The sequence below is a fragment of the Anomalospiza imberbis genome, chromosome 11 (genome assembly GCF_031753505.1).
Source record: "Anomalospiza imberbis isolate Cuckoo-Finch-1a 21T00152 chromosome 11, ASM3175350v1, whole genome shotgun sequence".
In the NCBI taxonomy this organism is placed as follows: Eukaryota; Metazoa; Chordata; class Aves; order Passeriformes; family Viduidae; genus Anomalospiza; species Anomalospiza imberbis.
The window spans coordinates 10,737,872-10,757,311 of NC_089691.1; the positions used below are offsets into that span (position 1 = coordinate 10,737,872).

Here is a 19,440-nt window from a genome sequence, read left to right on the forward strand (position 1 = left end):
TTACTGAATTTTAGAGTATTTTCAAAATGTATGGGCTTTGAAACTTACTGTTCCAGGAGGCAGGCACACAATTTTTTATGTACGTGGCATATTATATTGGTAACTGGGATTTATTAGCTTAGGATTTCTCTTTTGTGCTTTGAAATGTTTTGTTTTTTAAAAGGCCAAAATTTCTTACTATGCAATATCCTCCAATTAAAGCACAAGACATGCTATGAAAATTTAAAAATACTGCTAGAAATTCACGAAGCTTTGGAGCCAGTGGTCTGCTCTTCACTAGCATAACAATTTAGTTTTGAGGTTTGTAGGAAAAAGGTATCAAACTGCTACCTGTACTGGTTTTGCATTAATTGATTTGTGGTGAAGAAGGAAAATAATTTATTCATTTTCATGGGTGCACACACTCTTTCTGAACTCCTATTATTGGTACCTATCAGCTAATTCAAGCTTTATAGCAAACTTTCCTCTAAATAAAATGTTAACTGCTAATGATAAACAAAAATGGGAGGGGGACTGAGCTTGTTCACTGTGGCAAAAGGATAATAAGTGTTTTAGTTCACATTTGTTACACTGATTACTTTTAATTACAATTTTTTCCCATGATCCCTGTGTATTAAACACATAAAACATTTCTACCGATTTTTTACTATTAATCAAACCTGTTGCATGCGATCCAGTTCTGAGTATTCTTCTAATTCTGTCACAGATTTATAAAGCTTGTCTAATTCAACATGCAGGTTATCACATTTCTGTTGCAGTTCTTGTTCTCGTTCAGCTTTAGACTGTTGGATCAGCTACAAAAGAATTGATTTTTTTCATGACAAAGGTGATTTTAAGTCCTTTCAGTAATTAACATACATGCTACCATCTAAACTTCTAATGCAAACAGACAGAAAACTAACAACACAGATAAATTATCATCCTTGCAACAGCTGATTTTTTTTTCCTATGTCCCACTTCAGTGTGTGAAACCTCTATATGCCAGCATGGAAGCCTCATCTCAATAATCATAGCAGTTAGAATTGCCTCAAAGGCCTCCTTCAGGAATCAGGAAACAGAAAGTAAAGCATTACAGGAAAAAAAAAATTCTCATTTTTGGGATTCAGTATTTTACTGCCAAAAAGAACACCTACAGCTGTTGAAAGCCAACGTACCAGTGGCTGTAAAAGGCAGAAACTCTAGAACATAAGACCACCTTAAATCACTGGGTCTGCACACTCAAGAGTTTCTTTGGGGGTATCAAATAAAAAACCAGTCAAGAGAGAGGAGATTTCCTAAGACAAGGACACCTACTGCCATGCAAAATTTGTGAAGCAGACAAAAAGAATTTTACCAAAGGAGGAACCAATCTTTTCATTTTGCACTAGAGTAAGAACAGACTCATATCTGAAAGTATACAATGCACATATACAGACTCATGAAAACTTGATATGCAGCTTTTCTTGTCCTCAACCTCTAGCACAATGCAAGTCACTTGACAGCCAGCTACAGGGTCCCACTGCTGAGGGATGCTCACTAAGTAGTGAGATTCACTCTACTACCATTTTCATTAAAAGGAGTTAGAACAAGCATCATGCACTCTGTGTGTAGAAGTAGAAAATTAATTTTACTGATTTTTTTGAGGGGGATTAAAAGAATGCTTTGCTTGCGTGGGGATAATATGGAAACAAAGTGTTTTACAGATATAGCAGCCTCCCAGGCTGGGCACCTTTTCAGTCAGAGGCATATTTACTACCCTTGGACATATGCCTTAGTACCTAAACAAAACTTATTAAAGAAGAAATGCTTACTTGTAATATTTAAAAGATACTGATTTATTTAAATATTAATTATTAATTCTTTAAAAATCTTAGATGAAATTATTAATTCTATGCAAAATTACTACAGAGAGGTAAGAGAATAATAAAAGGCTTGACTTACTGTGCCATAGACAGAGACAAAGCATGCTAAGCAAGATGAATACAGGTGGTGGAAGAAAAGTAATCTACAGTCACACAGAGAAAATTAGATGTTGCATATTTTCTATTAATGATTGCTAGAAAATGTTGTTCCCCCTGTTCTTTTTTTGACAGAACAAAATATCATTTTAACTAAATTACTTCCTGCCCAGACACTCAGTCTTATTAAGGACCTGACAGTTACATTTTCAGTACTAGACAAGTACAGTGTAGTGAATTTTCATCTGCCTATGTCATACCTAGTACTGACCACAAGCATATTAGGATAATAAGACTTGCTGAAGCTTTTAAGTTACAGTGACAGTTTTAAAATTTAGCCACAATAAGTCCATTTTTGTTACAAAAATCTGGAAATACATTATTCATGCACGTCTAAATTAGTATGGTTCATGATATATGTCTATGTACTTTTAGCCCGATGAGGAATAAATAGCTCAAATAGAGTGAGAAGTCTAACAAGCCAAAAATACCATAAACTAAGAAAATGCTCTTACAATATCATGCTCTTTAAAAATGAGGTTAATCTTCTTTGGCCAAAATATAGCTGTTGTATTTAGTTCAAGGTCTTCAGGAGTAAATGGATAAACATCTATCAAGTAACTCATCTTCCGACAGCACTCCTACAAAGACAGATTTCACAAAACTTTATGTATGATAGATCTGTTTAAAATACAGGGCAGGACAATATTATCTACAAAGATAAAATAAAAATCTACATTTCATGAACTTTTCAGAATTCAGAGCTCCTTCAGCCAATTGAATATTAACATTCAAAATATATGTGTAACATTTTTCAAATCCCTGCCCTGATCATGAGCTTGTTTCTCTAAATATGACTCCTGTGTTCTGTAAATCTATATGCAGAAATCCTAATGTTATAATAAATATAATTTCTGCAGATATAAACATAACATGTTTATAGATCTATTACCATAACAGAAAATCTGATACATATTCACACACACACAAACTACTCCTAATGTAACATCACCTATATTCTGCTCAAAGAGTAAATTGTTTCTCATGTGTTCAAAGTCTGTTGGCTGTTTTGACACATAGAATGTTCTTTATACTATCTGTTACCTTTTCACAAATAGATTTTTAAGCAGTCCTGAAGTAAGTCCCCAGGTACCAAAAATAAACTGAGTGATTTATTAAAAGCTGCATTTGCTCATGGACTTGCAGAACACATGGGAATGGGAACAAGAAGCAAAGGCATAGGGCAAAGAATAAGCTGGACTTCCCAATTCTGCCTGAAGTAACACTGAGTTTATTCACAGAGGCAGAAAAAAGTCGGCACTCTGGAATGAATTCTCTGTTTGTATAGGTCAGCATGTCTAATAAAAGATCAAAAATTAAAGGATAGTCTTTTACCTTGCTCCTTTGCACCAGCTCCTGAAAATCTTTGGTTTTGACTTTCTTTATGTATTCTATTATCTCTACCATTTCTTCTGTTGACTCAGGAACTTTTAATGCACATTCCTTAATGGCTTCACATTCACTGCATATCCTATAATTTTATTTAACATAAAATACCAACATTTTAAGATTTTAGTTTGACTGGCTTCAAGTTCAGCTTTAATGCAATTAAAAACTCAAATTACTTCAAGTATTCTCCCCTTACAAATTCCATTATGTATTAAACTAGAAGGGGAATATGACCAAGTCAGTCTAGACAAATACTGGTTTCTGACTTGCAGTAATTACTTCGTTTGGATTTTGGGGTATTCTTCTGAAATAAATGCTTCAGTAACCTGTTGTTACTAAAAGGACTTCAGCAAACTATCATTAATGTACACACAAACACTTTCCCAGTAAATATTGTCTCACTTTGGTAATGTGGAATCACTATAAAACTTGGCCATCATTGTTCACTTTAACTAAAAAATGAAGTAAGAGTTTCCCCATGACTTAATCCATACCTGCAAATTAACCTCATTTCACTAAATTGATATCCTTTAAGTTCACCCACATAGAGGATAAAGGGGATGTGGTGGATATAATTTTTCTCAGTTTTAACAAGGCTTTTGATACTGTCCTTTACAGAATCCTTCAAGAAAAGTTGTCCAGGTGTGGGATGAGTATGTTCATGGTGTGCTGGGTGAAGAACTGGTGAAGTGCAGAGCCCAAAGCATTGTAGCAAATGGCTGGCAACTGTTACCAGCAGTGTTCTTTAGGATTCACTTCGGGGCCAGTTCTGTTCAAAGTATTTATCACTGATTTTGATGCAAGAGTTGGACACACCGTCAGCAAGTTTGCTCATCACACAACTGTGAGGTGCTGCTGGCTCCCTTGAAGAATGGGACACTTTGCAGAATTAAACATTTGACTATGATTAACAGGATGGAAGGTAATGAATTGAAATGCCAGATTCTGCACCAGGATGGAGTAACACCCAGCACAAATACAAATGCAGAGGAATGGTTTAAGAGCAGTTTATTACCTGCTGAGGTATCTATCAGGTAATAAGAGAGTCAAGTTTTGACAGTGCAGTAATACTGTAATTCACACTTTAAAATTCCGAACAGTATTAAAATTCTTGGATCTTTGATCTTAAATCCTTGATATTTGCATTCCTCCATTATCCAAGTCTATAGTAATATGTTCTCCTACCTTTTTTGAGACTAAAACAGCAGAAAAAATACAACAGCCTATGCAAACTGCACTAGATCATTAGTTAGCCAAGAACCTTCAGTAAACCAAGTATGGTATATTTGCATTTATTCTACATGTTTCTGCTATGCATTTAACACATAGAGCATTCACAAGCAGAAAAATTCTTACCTTTCATTTTCCTCTCTGTAATTTGCAAATATTTTGTCCATTAGCATTTTTGCAAAGTTGTTTGCACAATTAGCCAAACCTTGCTTTAAATCCTCACAATTCAAACAGATCATAGGGAAATAAATCACCTCTGGCAAACTCATGATTTCCTTCTTGAGGGTGAAAAATTCATCTATGAACTTCAGAAAAACATTAGACTTTACACTTCAGAGCTGTTGTTTAAATACTTGGCTACACGAGTAAGTATTAGACACTGAAAAAAGTAAGTAATGTTTTCTTGTATAACCATAATTTTTTAGGGGAAAAATCAGTTACATTTTAGGTAGTCCATATATTTTTGGCTAAAGGCTAAAAATCTGTTACCCTCTGTTACCTTTTCATTATTGCTGTATGTATAGTGAAAATTATTTATAAAGTGTAGAAATAAAACTTACAGTAGTGTATTCATCAAAACTGGGTTGTTCTGCTATAAATCTGTTTATCCGGTCCTCTGCAGTTCCATCTACAAGCCAGCCATAACTTTCAACTACAATTCAATTACAACATATTTATATTACTAAAATACTTATGCCATACAGCAAGCTACTTATTACAAAGAAGCGACACAGCTATTTACACACTCTTCTATCACTTACCATAGCCTTTAAAATGTTCCTTTGGGCCTTCTAAGTTGTCTCCGATAGATTTTTCCAGAGTGGATTTGGCCCATAGTACGGTGTGAGCAGGAAGCTCAGCATCCAGAGTTGCAGTGCCACCCGTTAGCCAAGCACGTATCGTCTGGAAGTTCTAAGAGTAGTGCAAGTGTTGATTATTTACATTTTAAGAAGCAGCACAAGGATACATATATTTTAAAAGTAAGTTGCAATCTGCAGAAAACACGATCACAAAAATATGAGACCCTAACTATGACCATGCTTTATACACATGTAGAATGACTTTTCCTGAATCAAAGAGTTTAACATGAAATATGTAAAGGAAAACAAAAAATTATCCAATCTTACATAAAATTAAATTATATAATATATGCAAATACAGAAAGCCAACCCCAAAACACTCCTCTGAAAGTATCACCACATATGACTAGTGACCAATACTCAGTTCACATCTAAAGCCCCCAGAAAGACTCTCTTCCCTGGAACCACAGACAGGTTCCCAAGACATCAATCTTTTGATGTGGTATACAATCATTTTTAGAGACTTGAGTGTTTTCTTTTTCTTAGAAAGAAAAGGAATATCAACTCTAATTTTTCTTGTGTTTCTCTGGAGATCTTAACTTTAATGAAAATTTATTGTAAACCATCACACATATAGTTAAAGATATTATTATAATTGCAGACCCAAAGAGCAGACTAAAACAATCAATAGCAGGTCCACCAAGTTTTTATAAACAAGAAATTACAAAATTAATTCAGAGCCTGGAGTGCCACTGGGTATCACAATTCATGATGTGACCTGTAGAATCATTGTGGAAAATAAATAAAAGCTGCATTCTGATCCCATTGCCAGGGTAGTCAGACTCCTATATCACAAGTATTTTCACACACTGAACATCTTAACAATTGCATAATTAAATAAAAACAAAAGCACACCTGAAGAGTCTGTCCTATACAATCTACTACAAACAGAATTGCTTCTTCTAAGTCTTGTAAGCTTGGATAAAACTCCATTCTATTTTCATCAAAAGTCAAGTCCATCTTAAATATAGGCAGACGACTTCTGTCTTCAGGATCAAAAAGTTTCACAAAAACTTCAGTTGTTCTTTGCAGTAATTCTTTTAGCTAGGTAACAACATAAATCATGAATTAGATGACATTAAAAGGGCTCAACCCATTTTCCACTCATCCACTCAGCCAGGATTTCCATTCATTTTAGCACTTCTGGCCTGACCAATGGATAACTGAAGCAGTGTGAATTTTTCTAATAATTCAAATTAGAAAAATTCTATTATTTTTCTAATAATTCTAATTAAAATCAGTTCTAATTTTTCTAGTGGGTATTAGTCCCAGTCCTCAAATGATGAAAACTAATGAACAAGTAAACATTTCAGTGAAGTCCATGCATCTAGTTTAGCTACAAAAGTAAGCCTTTTACTAATACATGTATGTAAGAAATTAAATATCTTGAAAGCATTTTCCTTTGATTAGACTATTGTTCCATTATTTTTCTACAAAGCAAGCAATGTTTTAATCCCATTAAGTTTATCATAGGACAAAAGATATTTACCTGATTAGACATAAGCACAGCCACACAGTTATAAAAAGACTCAAGCTGATCAAACTTTACAGCATCCAAGGCCTCTGACTGAGTGAAGAGACCGATAACTCTTTGGTACCACGTACTCATTATCTTGTCTTCTGCTTTAGAGCAGCTTAGAGATGCATCAGTTTTTAAAGATTTACAGTCAACTGGTCCTTTCAATCTAGAAAAGAAAGGTACAGCCAACTTTATAAACAAAATTTAAACAAACCAAACATGGAGTAAGGTAACAATACAAACTTTTGTATTATAAATGTAGTCTTTCTCTAGCAGGAAGCACAGTGGGAACTTACAGATTGCTTCAGTAGACTAAAATGATAGAAAAGCCTGCCTCAAACTCCAGGATTTACAGAACAATTACCAGAAAAAATAATGAGGAAAAATATTTTGAAAATTTTATTTTTGAAAACTATCAAAATTTAAAGTTCCAAGATTAAACAGAAAATCCAACCTCTGAAAACCAGCAAGAAGTCTGATCGTCAGGGTTAGCATAGAATTCTCTAGAGATGATACTACTAGAAGATGGTTTTTCAAATACTACTTTAACAGATTTCTATGGGAATTAAGGGTTAAGAATAAGTGAATATGGGGAGAACTTTACAGAATTAAAGGCAAAATACAAATCCAAAGGTCTGATATTATTAACAACTTGAACAACAATAAAATACGTAACATAGAGAAGAAAAGTCATGTGTCATAACACAGAGTAACTTAATCACAGTACATTAGAACTGTGCATCAAATAACTTTTCTGTGATAAATAATAGAACTGAACAAGCTCATCTTTGCCAGCTTCAAAAACCTGTATGGGTCAATAATTCAGCAAAACAGACTTTACCTGGAACTAGAGAAATCCACTACAAGAAAATTAAAGAATGCTGTATAACCAAAATCCAGTAGAGTTTTCATTGTGGGGTGAAGAATACGTAAGGTGGAAATTATTCGTTTTTTCGCTTTGACATAACTGTCATGCCACGCACTAGAAAAATCCAGGCCTCTAAAAAAGAAAAACCATAAAAAACCCAACTAAAACAAATAAACAAACAAAAATTAAGAGCTCAAGCACTACTTGAATAAAGTACTGACACATAAAAGATAGTATTCAAAAGATTGTTCTCTAGCGTGAATAGCTAATTAAATTCCACACACATGTCCTCATTACCATGCAGTGGAAGTCATAAAGATACTCTGTCTGGTAAAACATGCTTTATCCCCTATGGTATTTCCAGATCACCTCCACTTACAGAAGCCCATTCAATGTAAAATCCTAACTTCACCAACTACTATCAGGAAGCATTTATCAACAGATTTTGATAGCACACACCGATGCATCAGCAAATTGTGCAGTTTGGGTATTTATATTCTGTCTCCCTAAACTCCTTTTCCATGATGGGAGGGCATAATAGATTTGTCTTCAGTCTCAAGGTTTCATCTCATAAAACCAAAATCACATAAAACCTTGGCATTATATGCAGTTTTATGTTGTCAAAGTACTGTACAATGCTGTTATCTGCCAGAAAACCACCCCATGACACAGACAGTTCATTCCAGAGGCAGCTGCATTGTGACTTTAGTGTCTGAGCACTCAGAGGCAGGTTTAATTCGCAGTCATGAGTGCTGCTCTATGTAACTATAACAGTAATAAAACACTGTCAGTGCTAGAACTTTGTACAGCATTCAGATAAGAGATGTTCAAATGCAAGATCCTCTGCAGAGATTTTAAAATGTCCCAGTAAGGGGCTCCAGAATTAATCTTGTACCAAAACTCTGTCCACACAGCTCAACAAGAACGTCCCTCATGTAACTCAGTGTGTTTTGCCAGTGAGTTATTTGCTAACTTAATCCACTCACAGAGGTAATGAAGGCAAAGGGGCCTCCTCTTCGAACTTATCAAGTTCTTTTATGTCTGGTTTAATAAGAGCTCTTCTCACTAAAAAAAAAAAATACGTGAACATTAGAAGAAAATTAGGCCATATTCCATAGTCACTGTACTTCCTTGAACCAAGCACATAGTAGGATGAAAAAGTAATTGTGTCACCCTAGTCTACAGAACACATTCTCCCAAAGGTAACTGTAAAACAATAGCTTCTGCTGAATTTTTATACAGATTTGGGCGCCTTAATTCCATTTCTGGTTCCTGTTCCTGAAGGTTTTCAGATGGGTTTGCATTCAAATAACTGAACACTTAAGCAGTTTCTTTGCTGAGGGGATGGTCAGTCACAGCAACAGGCTCCCCAGGGAAGTGGTCACAGCACCAGTCCTGCCAGAGCACAAGGAGCACCTGGACAGTGCTCTCAGTTGTGTGGTTGAGGTTAAGAGAGCCCTGCAAGGAGCAAGGAGCTGGACTCTAATCCTTATGGACCCCTTCCAACTTGATATATTGTATGATTGTAAGAATTTATGGCAACTTTGTTACATAATTACAGTCAGATACCATAATTATGCCACTGATGACATTACAAAGAAGTTAGTCCAATGTTAAATTGTTTGGTTTTTAATCTACATTTTTAAAAAGATCAGCCATTCACTAAAATATTAACAAAGCTGACCCGATTCCAGTTACTACAAATGTAAATAAATTAATACATGATTTCAAGGGAAAATACTTTCAAAATTCCACTTCATGACTCTTGTTAAAGGTTTTTAAATTGAAGTGAGTTGTATGAGTGATATCTGAAAATAGTAATTCTCTTTGCAGATTTTTATTGTGAGCTTCCTCATGCAACAAAAGCACCATCAGAAAACTCATTAATGTGTTTGTGAATAAACAGCTTTAAAAAGCTGCTGTTCCTGAAGAGGTAGAATGACTAGTACTAGTATTTAAAAGTTTCTCCTTTCTTTAACAGTAAACAGCAATACATTCTTGCTTCAAATTAACTGAATAGGTTAAAGACATAATGAAATAACTTCATCAGCAATCAACCTTTTAGACATGAGGTCTGCAGCTGTCTTTGTCTTTGCTTGAACTGTACTTTCAGCTGGTTAACTTTTTACTGGTTCAAATAAAATAAGCAAGTCTTGCCTTAAATATTATGGCCAACATACATTTGATAAGGCAAGAAAAGCTAAATCAGTAGTTAATCACAAAGATCCCACCTGGCTGAAAGAACAAAGCAGAAAAATTATTTTAAGCATGAGAATATGGAGTTTATAATATATATTCTAAAATTAATAAAGGTACTGAGTAATCTGTAGTACTTACACACACATCTTTGCATGCTTTTTTCATAATCCCTCACTATCTCCTTTAAAAGGCCTTCAGTGAGCAGCTCTCTATCTCTGCCCTGCATAAGTGACTGTGGTACCATGGTGAGCATGGACCTCAGCCACCGCGGCTGGATGGGAACCATCGGATTACTCTGCACGCAGCTCTTCAAAAAGAGGTAGTCTGCCTGAAAGGAGAAGATTTTCAGAGGTCTAATAACTACCCATGGATGTATTTTTGTGTTAGGTTTGGCAAAAGTCTCTGTTTATTCATAATTTCTTAATTTCCTTCAAGTCAGGGTATTAATCTAATCTTTTCAGCATTCACTGACTAATACCCTAAAAACTGCTCTGCGGTTGGTAACATGGTCTCTCTGTCTTAATGATAAAATATAAAACATTGTACTTGTCAGTATGGCATTTCCCTTCGTTTTCTGCTCAAGTTTATGGCTAACAATAATATAGTTCAAGGTTAAGGTTATTGTTCTTTGGACAAAGATTTACCTAGAAAAAAGTGTGGACAAACATCCTCCATGAGGGGAGTGGGTCTTGGCCAAAGAAATAGGTATTTCTGCTTTTGATTGACAGTTTTGTTATAAAATCTCTACATAATGAGTTTGCCTAACAACAGCTAGGCAAAACTGGTTACCTTAGGCTACTTAATATAAATATTTCAATACTAATTTGAGTTTCAGCTGGCTCTCAGAGGTGAAGTCTTACTTTAAAAGCTATACACAAATTTGAAGTTTAGTGCATGTTCTTCAGATTAAGGGAATGATGTCAAAGTGTCAAAGACTACTTTTTGTACAGGCTAAGGTACGATCTATGACCTAAACTGAAAAAATCCTGAAGCCTGTTAGGTTTATTCCCTAAATAATCATCTTTAACTAAGGTTAAATTAATTATTGACGGATGCTCCTTCTAAAACAGAAAAATACTTTCCCTCTACAGGACCAAAGACAAGATTCCTATTTTGCTCCTATTCAATTTTCCCCCACCAAGACTACTACTTCTTGTTTAATAACAATAATTCTGCATAACATACTCAACTTCTCTTAATAGGGGCCATTCACTCTTCTACGCCAAAAAAAACAAATGAAAGAATTTAACTCACCCTTAGTTGGCTTTCATTGTCCAGCTGTATAAAAAGAAATGGAAAATTGTTATATATGAAGAACATAGAAACCAAAATACTGGAAATATAAAATTTAGCAAATATTATTCCTAAACAAAGACTTTATTCTACAGATATACAGGCATACATTTCAAATGGATTACCTGAGTATACAAATACATTTACGAATTACTGAGGAGCAAAACAAGTATCTTGAAGTCAATTCTAAGAAGGAAAATAAATGTCACAATAACAAAGGAAATAGGAAACACTTAGTAAACATTTTCTCACAGTGGAAGGCAGTTCTGTGATAGGAGGTGCAGCGTCTCTCTCATCTGTTTCATCCACGTTAATGTAATAGACTTCAAGAGCTCGATCAATTCTAAAGTAAACGACAGCATCAGAAGTGCAGAAAAACTACAAATAATACAATGAAAATAATGCTAGCACTTTAATAGATGCAACCTGTTTTTTCATCATTACCAACTCCATGATCACTAAATCTCACAATAATTATATTAAACAAACACTGTTATTTGTCAAATATGAAAAGTGTAATGTCTCTTTCACTTGAATTTCAACATGTCTTGAATTACATGAAACTCACAGCAACTGATTCATCATCTTTTGCTGCTCCTTGCCTTTGTGGTGTGCCAACAGTTTCTTCTGTGATGGTGACGTTTCAGATATGAATAGTGGAGGCAAAGCAGCAGGACGAAACAAAGTTCTCAAAGTCCGTTTACTGGAAGTTGCTTCATCTGAGTGCTCCATCTAAAACCGTAACAAAGCCAAAATTCTAGAACACAGTCCGGTCCAGAAAGGAGTTTAACACACACATCTATGCAGTTGAACGCACGTAACACATGAAATGAGGTCACCTCAGGGATCTCCACAGTTTAGGTATGACAGTTGTTTCAAAAAAGAAAACAATTGTTTATATGATAAAATGGATAAAAGACAAAGCTCAAGGGAAAGTGTGTACATACAGAGCCTGCCATAAGAAGGAAAGAAAAAAAGAAAGAAAGGAAGAAAGAAAGAAAGAAAGAAAAAAACCCAACAAATTTATGTTCCGCGAGTGGGCTAAGGTTCAACTAAAAGATCGCTCTTCCACTGCGGCTTTATCGCCTGAGTAGAGCTATTTCAAAGACTCATGGTCGGGTTCCCCTGGAAACACCATGCACAAACTCACCACTGCATTTCAACAGCTTCCCACAGGGGAGCAGAAAGCCAAAACTACCTCCTAAATCAGTGGTATGGGCTAAAAAAGCACCAAACCGGGCGGTGGTGGATGCACCAAGGGACCCAAGGGACTCAACTACGGCCGGCCGCGACATCCCCTTTTCCCGGCGCTCCCTCAGCCCCGCCGCTCTCACCTCTCCCGGCGCCGCGGCCCCGGCTCCGGACAGCAGCGCGGGAGGACGGCCCGGAGCGGGGCACGGCCACCGGCAGGCGGCGCTGCCTCACGGCCCGCGGCGCGAGCCCGGCCCCTCCCCGCCTCCGCGCGAGCCCGGCCCCTCCCCGCCTCCCGCGCGAGCCCGGCCCCTCCCCGCCTCCCGCGCGAGCCCGGCCCCTCCCCGCCTCCCGCGCGGCCCCGCCCCTCCCCGCCTCCCGCGCGTGGCCCCGCCCCCGTCGCGCGCGCTGACGGCACGGCCCCGCCCGGCGGTTCCGGCCGCGCCCCGCGGAAGCCGCCGCGGCGCCGGGTCCATGTGGCGTCGGCTCCGCTCCGCCCTCCGGAGCCTCCGCGGCTCCCCCGCCGCACCCCCGCACGGCGGTGGCGGCCGCCCGCCCGCCGCCATGGAGCGCGCCGTGGTGCGCTGCGTGCCGTCCGAGCCCAAGCTGAGCCTGCGGTTCGTGCTGCCCGACGGCAGTGCTCGGCACATGCAGCGCGACCAGGCGGAGCCGCTGGGGCGGGCGCTGGCGCGCATCGCCACCAACGCCGCTAAGGGCCACGGCAAGGCGGGCAAGAAGAGCAAGAAGGCGCGGGCGGAGGGCGGCGCGGAGGGCGAGGCGGCGGTGCCGGCCGTGCGGCTGTTCTCCCGGGACGGCGCGGCGGTGGCGGAGGAGGTGCCGAACGCGGCTGCCTGGCTGGACGGCGCCGTGCTGCACATCGGGGACGCGCGGTACCGCGTGGAGCGCAACCCGCCCGCGCTCACCGAGCTCCGCCTGCCGCGCTCGCTCCTCGCTGGCTTCCCCGTGTGCCCCAAGGTGAGCGCCGAGTTCGCCGCGCCGCAGCACTGCCTGTTCCGCTGGTTCCGCGAGCGGCGCCCCGCGGGCGGCGGGGACGCGGCTGGGGAGGCCTGGGTGGAGACGGCGGCGGCCGAGCGCGTGTTCACGCCGTCGAACGCGCTGGTGGGGCTGCGGCTGAAGCTGCGCTGCACGCCCGGGGACGGGGAGCAGCGCTACGGCGCGGCCCTCGAGGTGGAAAGCGCCGGCCCCGTGGAGGCCGGGCCCGGCGCCTGCACCTTCGACGCCCGGCACCTCTACACCAAGAAGGTTTGCGGCCGCGGCTCCGTCCGCGCCGTCTCCTACAACATCCTGGCCGACACCTACGCGCAGACGGAGTTCTCCCGCACCGTGCTGTACCCGTACTGCGCTCCCTATGCCCTGGAGATCGACTACCGCCAGAACCTGCTCAAGAAGGAGCTGGCGGGCTACAGCGCCGACCTCATCTGCTTGCAGGAGGTGGATAAATCTGTTTTCGTGGACAGCTTGGCCCCGGCGCTAGATGCATTTGGACTGGAGGGGCTGTTCAGGATTAAGGAGAAGCAGCACGAAGGCCTGGCCACTTTCTATCGCAGGGACAAGTTCAGTCTCCTCAGCCAGCACGATATCGCTTTCAGCGAAGCGCTGCTCTCAGAGCCGCTGCACAAGGAGCTGTGTGAGCAGCTGGCCAAGTACCCCCTGGTGCAGGAGAAGGTGCTGCAGAGGTCCTCTGTGCTGCAGGTACCAGCTCTGAACTGCCTTCTCCTCTTTGCCCTCTCTTCTCCCCCCTTTCTCCTCCTCCCACTGTTTCCAGGCGCAGCTGGGCCAGTGTTGTTGAGCCTCGAGCAGCAGAAGGGAGGTGAGGGATCAAGAGTTTGAAACATGGAACTGTGTTCTCTGTTAGCTAGCGTAATGGGTAGAGGAGAAGATCAACTTAGGATCAAAACCAAGACATTGAGATCTTACTGAACTGCATATATGGAATTACCAAAACTTGGTAAAAAAAGGCGGTATTATTTTGCTTTAAAATGAAGACAGCTGTTGAGATTCTGGGCCAGGTAGTGATTCCTGGCTGGTGGCATTGGCAGCCAGTGTTTCACTACTTACTTTTATATGTCGGAATATATTTTATAAAACTTAGATCTTATAAATCAATTTTAGGTAAGTTAGTTGAGTATGCTTTATAATGCCTCTTTAGCAAGTGACAGGAGGGAGACAAATAAGGTTGGACAAGTGTTGTGTGAGTGTCCTGATGCCAGAGGGTCTGCCCACGGAGCAGTTGTGCAAGTACAAGTGTGTAAGATAGAAGGCTGTGTCAGGAATTGCAGAAACACCAGTTCAAGTTTCCTGCTCATGGACTGAGTAGGACTAACGGGATTTCTTTGATAACTGAAATCACCTCCAAATTTTTGTTCAATTTAACAATTATGAAATGCTACATTTGCTTGCTAAAAACGGAGATTTAGCTCCGTTTTTCACTTGCTGTTGCAGAGAGTGAATATAAAAGTATTTCAGAATGGTACAGCCTGAACTATATCTTATAAAAAAATATGGCCAAACCAGACATAGTCAAAAGAATGTTTGCTAAATGATGTAGTGGTAATATTTTGGCTGATACCCAGACCTTATATAGAAGATTATTGAAAAGTACAGCTCCTAAATTGAGTTTATTGGTTATAAGCATCAGATTCTTTGAACTGGATTGCCACGAAGGCATAAACTGACTAGTGCATTTTAAAATATGTAACCTATAAGTCTACTTAAGATTTAACAAAGACTGTTTTATGTCTTAAAGGTTTCGGTTCTTCAGTCTACAACTGATCCTTCCAGGAAGCTTTGTGTAGCAAATACCCACCTATACTGGCACCCCAAAGGTAATTTTAGCACATTCCTGCATGTAGGATAACTAGGTTTGGAAAGGTTTTTGCTCTTCCTTGGGAGAACAGATTTCCCACCATTCTTCTGCAGCTATAGCCTTTTCTTCTGGAACTGAGGGTTTCCTGCCTCAATTCTTATCTAGATGAAATCAAGCCAGACTCCTAGGTCTGTTTATATATTTATTTTTCTAGTGTGCCTAGGAGTCAATAGAATTTAGATGAAAGCAAGGCAAGCCACATTACACACAATACACCCAAAAAGCAGACCATAAAATAGAGAGAGCTTTGTGTGTGTTTATGGTTTCCCAGACCTGTTGAACATGGAGCTCTCCCAGAGTACTGCCAGGAGGGGAAACCAGATTGGGCTCCAGAAGCTGTTAGGAAAGATTCTTCTCTTCTCAGTTAGTTTTCTTTTGGTTCTGTGCCTTTTTGGGAATATTATTAGGATGGTTGCCATGAAATGGAAAACTGCTGTATATGGCACAGCTCTTGCATGGGTGATTTTAAGTTGAAATTGTCTGTTACTTAAAACTTTCATAGTTACAAACTTTAAAAGCTTCTTAATTCATGAAAACTATTCTAAAATTCAGGATTGCTGTTTCAGAGCTATATATGCTTAAATGAGCAACCCTGTGAGCACCTCCAGTGCTGTTCTGCATTATTTGAAATAATGCTTTTTTATGTCCTTAGGTGGGAACATCCGTCTGATCCAAATTGCTGTAGCCATGTCTCACATCAAGCACGTAGCATGTGACTTGTATCCCAGGATCCCAGTCATATTCTGTGGAGATTTTAATAGCACACCCTCGTCAGGAACTTACAGTTTTATCAGCAATGGTGGCATAGCTGAAGATCATGAAGACTGGGTCTCAAATGGGGAGGAAGAAAGGTGCAGTATGTCTCTAAGCCATCCTTTCCAACTGCAAAGTGCTTGTGGAGAACCTGCTTATACCAACTATGTTGGTGGGTTTCATGGATGTCTGGACTACATTTTCATTGACAGAAATGCTCTAGAGGTTGAACAAGTTATTCCATTGCCAAGTCATGAAGAAATAACGACCCACCAAGCTTTGCCAAGTGTTTCACATCCTTCTGATCATATAGCACTAATATGTGACTTGAAGTGGAAATAGAGTAGCTCTGGCATGGTGCTTTTGGAGGTTTTTAAACAAGAAATTTAATTTAATGTACTTCTGGGCAACTGAGGTTAGACCCTGACTTGTATGCTATTAAAAGGAAAGCCAAAATGATTAATGAAGAGTTCATCTGTTTAATGGCTCTACTGAGTGTTGTCACACTGTTCAGAATATTTGCATGACAATTTTCCCCTTTTTTATATGCTAATCGGAAAAAACACATTGAAGACAGGGTTTTGAAAATTGGATTATCATATAACTTTTTAGTGGTGTTTTTCAAGGATTAAGAATTATTTTGTTAAAAAAAGGAATTTAATCTGATTTGTAAGCCAGTCTATAAATTGAACCCTATTTAATTCAGAAATAAACACAGAACCCAAATCTAAATTGATTTAGTTGACTCCACTTTAATTAATGTTAATTTAAGTTTATAAATTGTCTTGTTCACTTACCATTACTATGGCACAACTTCTAGTAAGTTGCATGAACAATGTACTTGTACCTACCAACTTCTGAAAAGATGTTCTTAATTATCAGTGAATGGACTTTGTCAAAAATCAACCATGTTAAATTCAAGGCTATAATTGATTTGGAAGCAATTTGTCTGCCCACATAACATGGGTAATGAGGATAATGTTAACAGCTTGTGAAACTGGACTACATAAAGAAAGAGCATCTACTTTGAATATATGCTCCTTCTGGTTTGAGTCATCAGCAATAAAAGATAGTGGAGTTTAGGACAACCAGCTTTGGATGGTAGGGAGCTTTTTATCAATATCATCTGTTTTCAGGTGGGGAGAGATACAGAACAATGCGGTGCATTCATTATCTGTGCCTAAATCTTTACAAAGAATAACAGGTGACTTGCAAACTTTATCACAATGGTTGTATTTTTATTTTGTTCCTCTCTTGCATACAAAGACAACCTGAATTTTAAGTGTTTTTACATTCATTTTTTCTTTCTAGAAATAGCCTAGTTTGCCCTGTTTTGTAGGATGCGGGGAAGTGTATTTTATCCATACCTTCATGGAACGTGTTGGAGTGGGTTCAGTGGTTTAACAAGCTTCTTGCCCTGCATCATTCATCCATAGGAAACAAAAAGCATTTGGAAACCATTCACTAGATCTTCTTCTTTCACCTAATAAAACTCCCTTTATCAATTGTCTGTCACTGTTGTCAGGTTTTTTTTTTTTTTTCTAGTTACTGGTGTCTTTCATGGCAAAACAAGTCTGCCTGGGTTGATAAAAGCTGTATACTCTCTGCTTGCACACCTGCTCACCTCCTCTGCATTCTGGTGCTCTGTAGCTGGGATTCACTCCACTGTTTAAACACTGCTCAGAACAGGAAATCACTTTCAGGTGGAATATTTCAGAGGGTTGCTGGTGCTGTCTCTTGCCACAGTAATTGCTGTGCTGTGAAGGGTGGTGGTGTGCAGAAGCTTTTAAATAATCTGCTCTTTTCTGCTATTTCCAATACAATTACTTCTGTATTTTGCTGCTGTAGTGTCTGCATCATGTCATCTAACATGATGCTGGTAGCTGCAGTAGCAAACCCCTTCAGAGGTAATACAAGGCTAAAAAGATGCAGGCCCATAAATCTCCAAATGTGTCTCAAACAGCATGATGTGAGAAGACAAATCTCATGAACTGTCCAGTGTTTCATCACCAACTCTGCCCACAGATAAAGGGAAATGGACAAATTCCAGTACTCTGAGTCTGTAGAAGCCTGTGATGCTAAAGAGCTCATGTAAATGTCCTTTGGAAGCAGCTTCTTTTCAGCAACATAGGCAGTTACCTTCCCTCTTATCCCAAACTCTTACCTGATCTGCTCTACCACCTGTGAATTGTCTCCTTGTTCCTGCTCATGCCACACCAAAATAAAACAGGGATGTGATCCTGTTAAAAATACAGGGCTTTTAGTTCTCTTGCTTGTACTATCATTTTAGTGGATCTTATGTCCTGAACTTAGTCACCTTAAAGCCTTTTTTGCCCAAAGGACCTGATACAGGTTTGGAGGTGGGTGGAAAGAGGTGATGAAAGCTTGAAGCAAGATCTTAACTTGCTCCAGCAGATCCACCCCAAAACATAACACAAGACCTCAATGAAATGGTGCTCATTTATTCCAACAGCTTTGCCAGGCTATATGTAAACCCTCAGATTTCTGGTTTTGTTAAGTCAGCACTTTAGCTAAGCCATATGGTAGCTAAAGCACCTCTGGTTACAAAAGGGAAGCAAAATGGAATGTGGTAATAAAAGTGGCAATGAAGGATGTTAGATCACTGCACTAGTGATGGACTCTCCCTGAAGAATTGGACCCTAAATAAGTTTGATGGATCTTTGATTTTTAAATAAGCCTAATTTAAAAAATAATGTGTAATTCAGTATTGGATGAGTTGATGCCTGTACTCTCCTAGACCGTAAAGTTCATAATGAAAGTATCACTGATTCATAACTTCAAGATACAAGTGTAAGGAGAAAATCTTGCAAACAGAATGAAAGCTGTAAACTCTCTATCTGGGAAAATTTATTTTACTAATTTAGTAAATAAGGGAACACTTATACCCAAAGATGTAATATTTGCAAGCATGTGGCATCTTAAAGGGCAGAAAAATTAATTGGAAGATCTGTCCAAGGAAAAAATTCAGTATCAACACCAGGGGCAACACTGAAAATGACTGCATTACAGCTGAGTCAGAAATATAAAGGCCTACAAAGTGCCAGCTCTGAAAAAAATGAGAGAAAAAAAACCAAACTCCACTGAGTAATGCAGGGCTGTGGGCCAGCAGGAGAAATATCTCAGTCACTTAGAACAGTAAGATTGCAATTGTGAAGTTTGGAAGTGAGATTGTGTTACTTATATAGGCTAACTGAGCTCCCCTTACAACTCAAAAGAACATTCTTGTTTTTCTC

At 39.4% G+C, this 19,440-nt stretch overlaps 3 protein-coding genes across 26 annotated transcripts in view; 2 read left to right on the forward strand and 1 right to left on the reverse strand.

The window, feature by feature from the left end:
• Positions 1 to 12,102, reverse strand: part of DNAH12 (dynein axonemal heavy chain 12) — a 58,566-nt gene extending 46,464 nt beyond the window's left edge. The window contains exons 1-14 of one of the 2 annotated variants that reach the window (XM_068201825.1): positions 11,924 to 12,102; positions 11,608 to 11,698; positions 11,317 to 11,340; positions 10,201 to 10,390; positions 8,850 to 8,928; positions 7,837 to 7,995; positions 6,966 to 7,161; positions 6,332 to 6,520; positions 5,378 to 5,528; positions 5,177 to 5,268; positions 4,743 to 4,921; positions 3,333 to 3,468; positions 2,453 to 2,578; positions 660 to 794 (exon numbers count right to left, since the gene is read on the reverse strand). In XM_068201825.1, the coding sequence (XP_068057926.1) occupies positions 660 to 794; positions 2,453 to 2,578; positions 3,333 to 3,468; positions 4,743 to 4,921; positions 5,177 to 5,268; positions 5,378 to 5,528; positions 6,332 to 6,520; positions 6,966 to 7,161; positions 7,837 to 7,995; positions 8,850 to 8,928; positions 10,201 to 10,390; positions 11,317 to 11,340; positions 11,608 to 11,698; positions 11,924 to 12,087 (1,911 nt within the window). In that variant the 5' untranslated portion in view covers positions 12,088 to 12,102. Of the gene's footprint in view, positions 1 to 659; positions 795 to 2,452; positions 2,579 to 3,332; positions 3,469 to 4,742; positions 4,922 to 5,176; positions 5,269 to 5,377; positions 5,529 to 6,331; positions 6,521 to 6,965; positions 7,162 to 7,836; positions 7,996 to 8,849; positions 8,929 to 10,200; positions 10,391 to 11,316; positions 11,341 to 11,607; positions 11,699 to 11,923 lie in introns of those variants that run through there. The other variant, XM_068201826.1, reaches the window with a different exon arrangement.
• SLMAP (sarcolemma associated protein) overlaps positions 1 to 19,440 on the forward strand; it is a 455,854-nt gene that overhangs the window by 297,580 nt on the left and 138,834 nt on the right. The gene's annotated exons all lie outside the window — the stretch shown is intronic.
• On the forward strand, positions 12,940 to 16,918 carry PDE12 (phosphodiesterase 12). Of its 2 annotated transcripts, XM_068201888.1 has the most exons (4): positions 12,940 to 14,259; positions 15,314 to 15,392; positions 15,487 to 15,561; positions 16,086 to 16,285. In XM_068201888.1, the coding sequence occupies exons 1-3, from the start codon at positions 13,021 to 13,023 to the stop codon at positions 15,540 to 15,542; spliced, it is 1,374 nt and encodes a 457-aa protein (XP_068057989.1). In that variant the 5' UTR covers positions 12,940 to 13,020; the 3' UTR covers positions 15,543 to 15,561; positions 16,086 to 16,285. The 2 variants fall into 2 exon arrangements, with proteins under 2 accessions (XP_068057989.1, XP_068057988.1); XM_068201887.1 differs by lacking the exon at positions 15,487 to 15,561 and having other exon boundaries at positions 12,962 to 14,259; positions 16,086 to 16,918.

Excerpts from the sequence above, each read along its gene's own strand:
- PDE12 (XM_068201887.1), top strand. The coding sequence starts at position 13,021 with ATGTGGCGTCGGCTCCGCTCCGCCCTCCGGAGCCTCCGCGGCTCCCCC. Across the intron at positions 14,260-15,313 it reads AGAGGTCCTCTGTGCTGCAG|GTTTCGGTTCTTCAGTCTAC; the intron begins GTACCAGCTCTG and ends TATGTCTTAAAG. Across the intron at positions 15,393-16,085 it reads CCTATACTGGCACCCCAAAG|GTGGGAACATCCGTCTGATC; the intron begins GTAATTTTAGCA and ends TTATGTCCTTAG.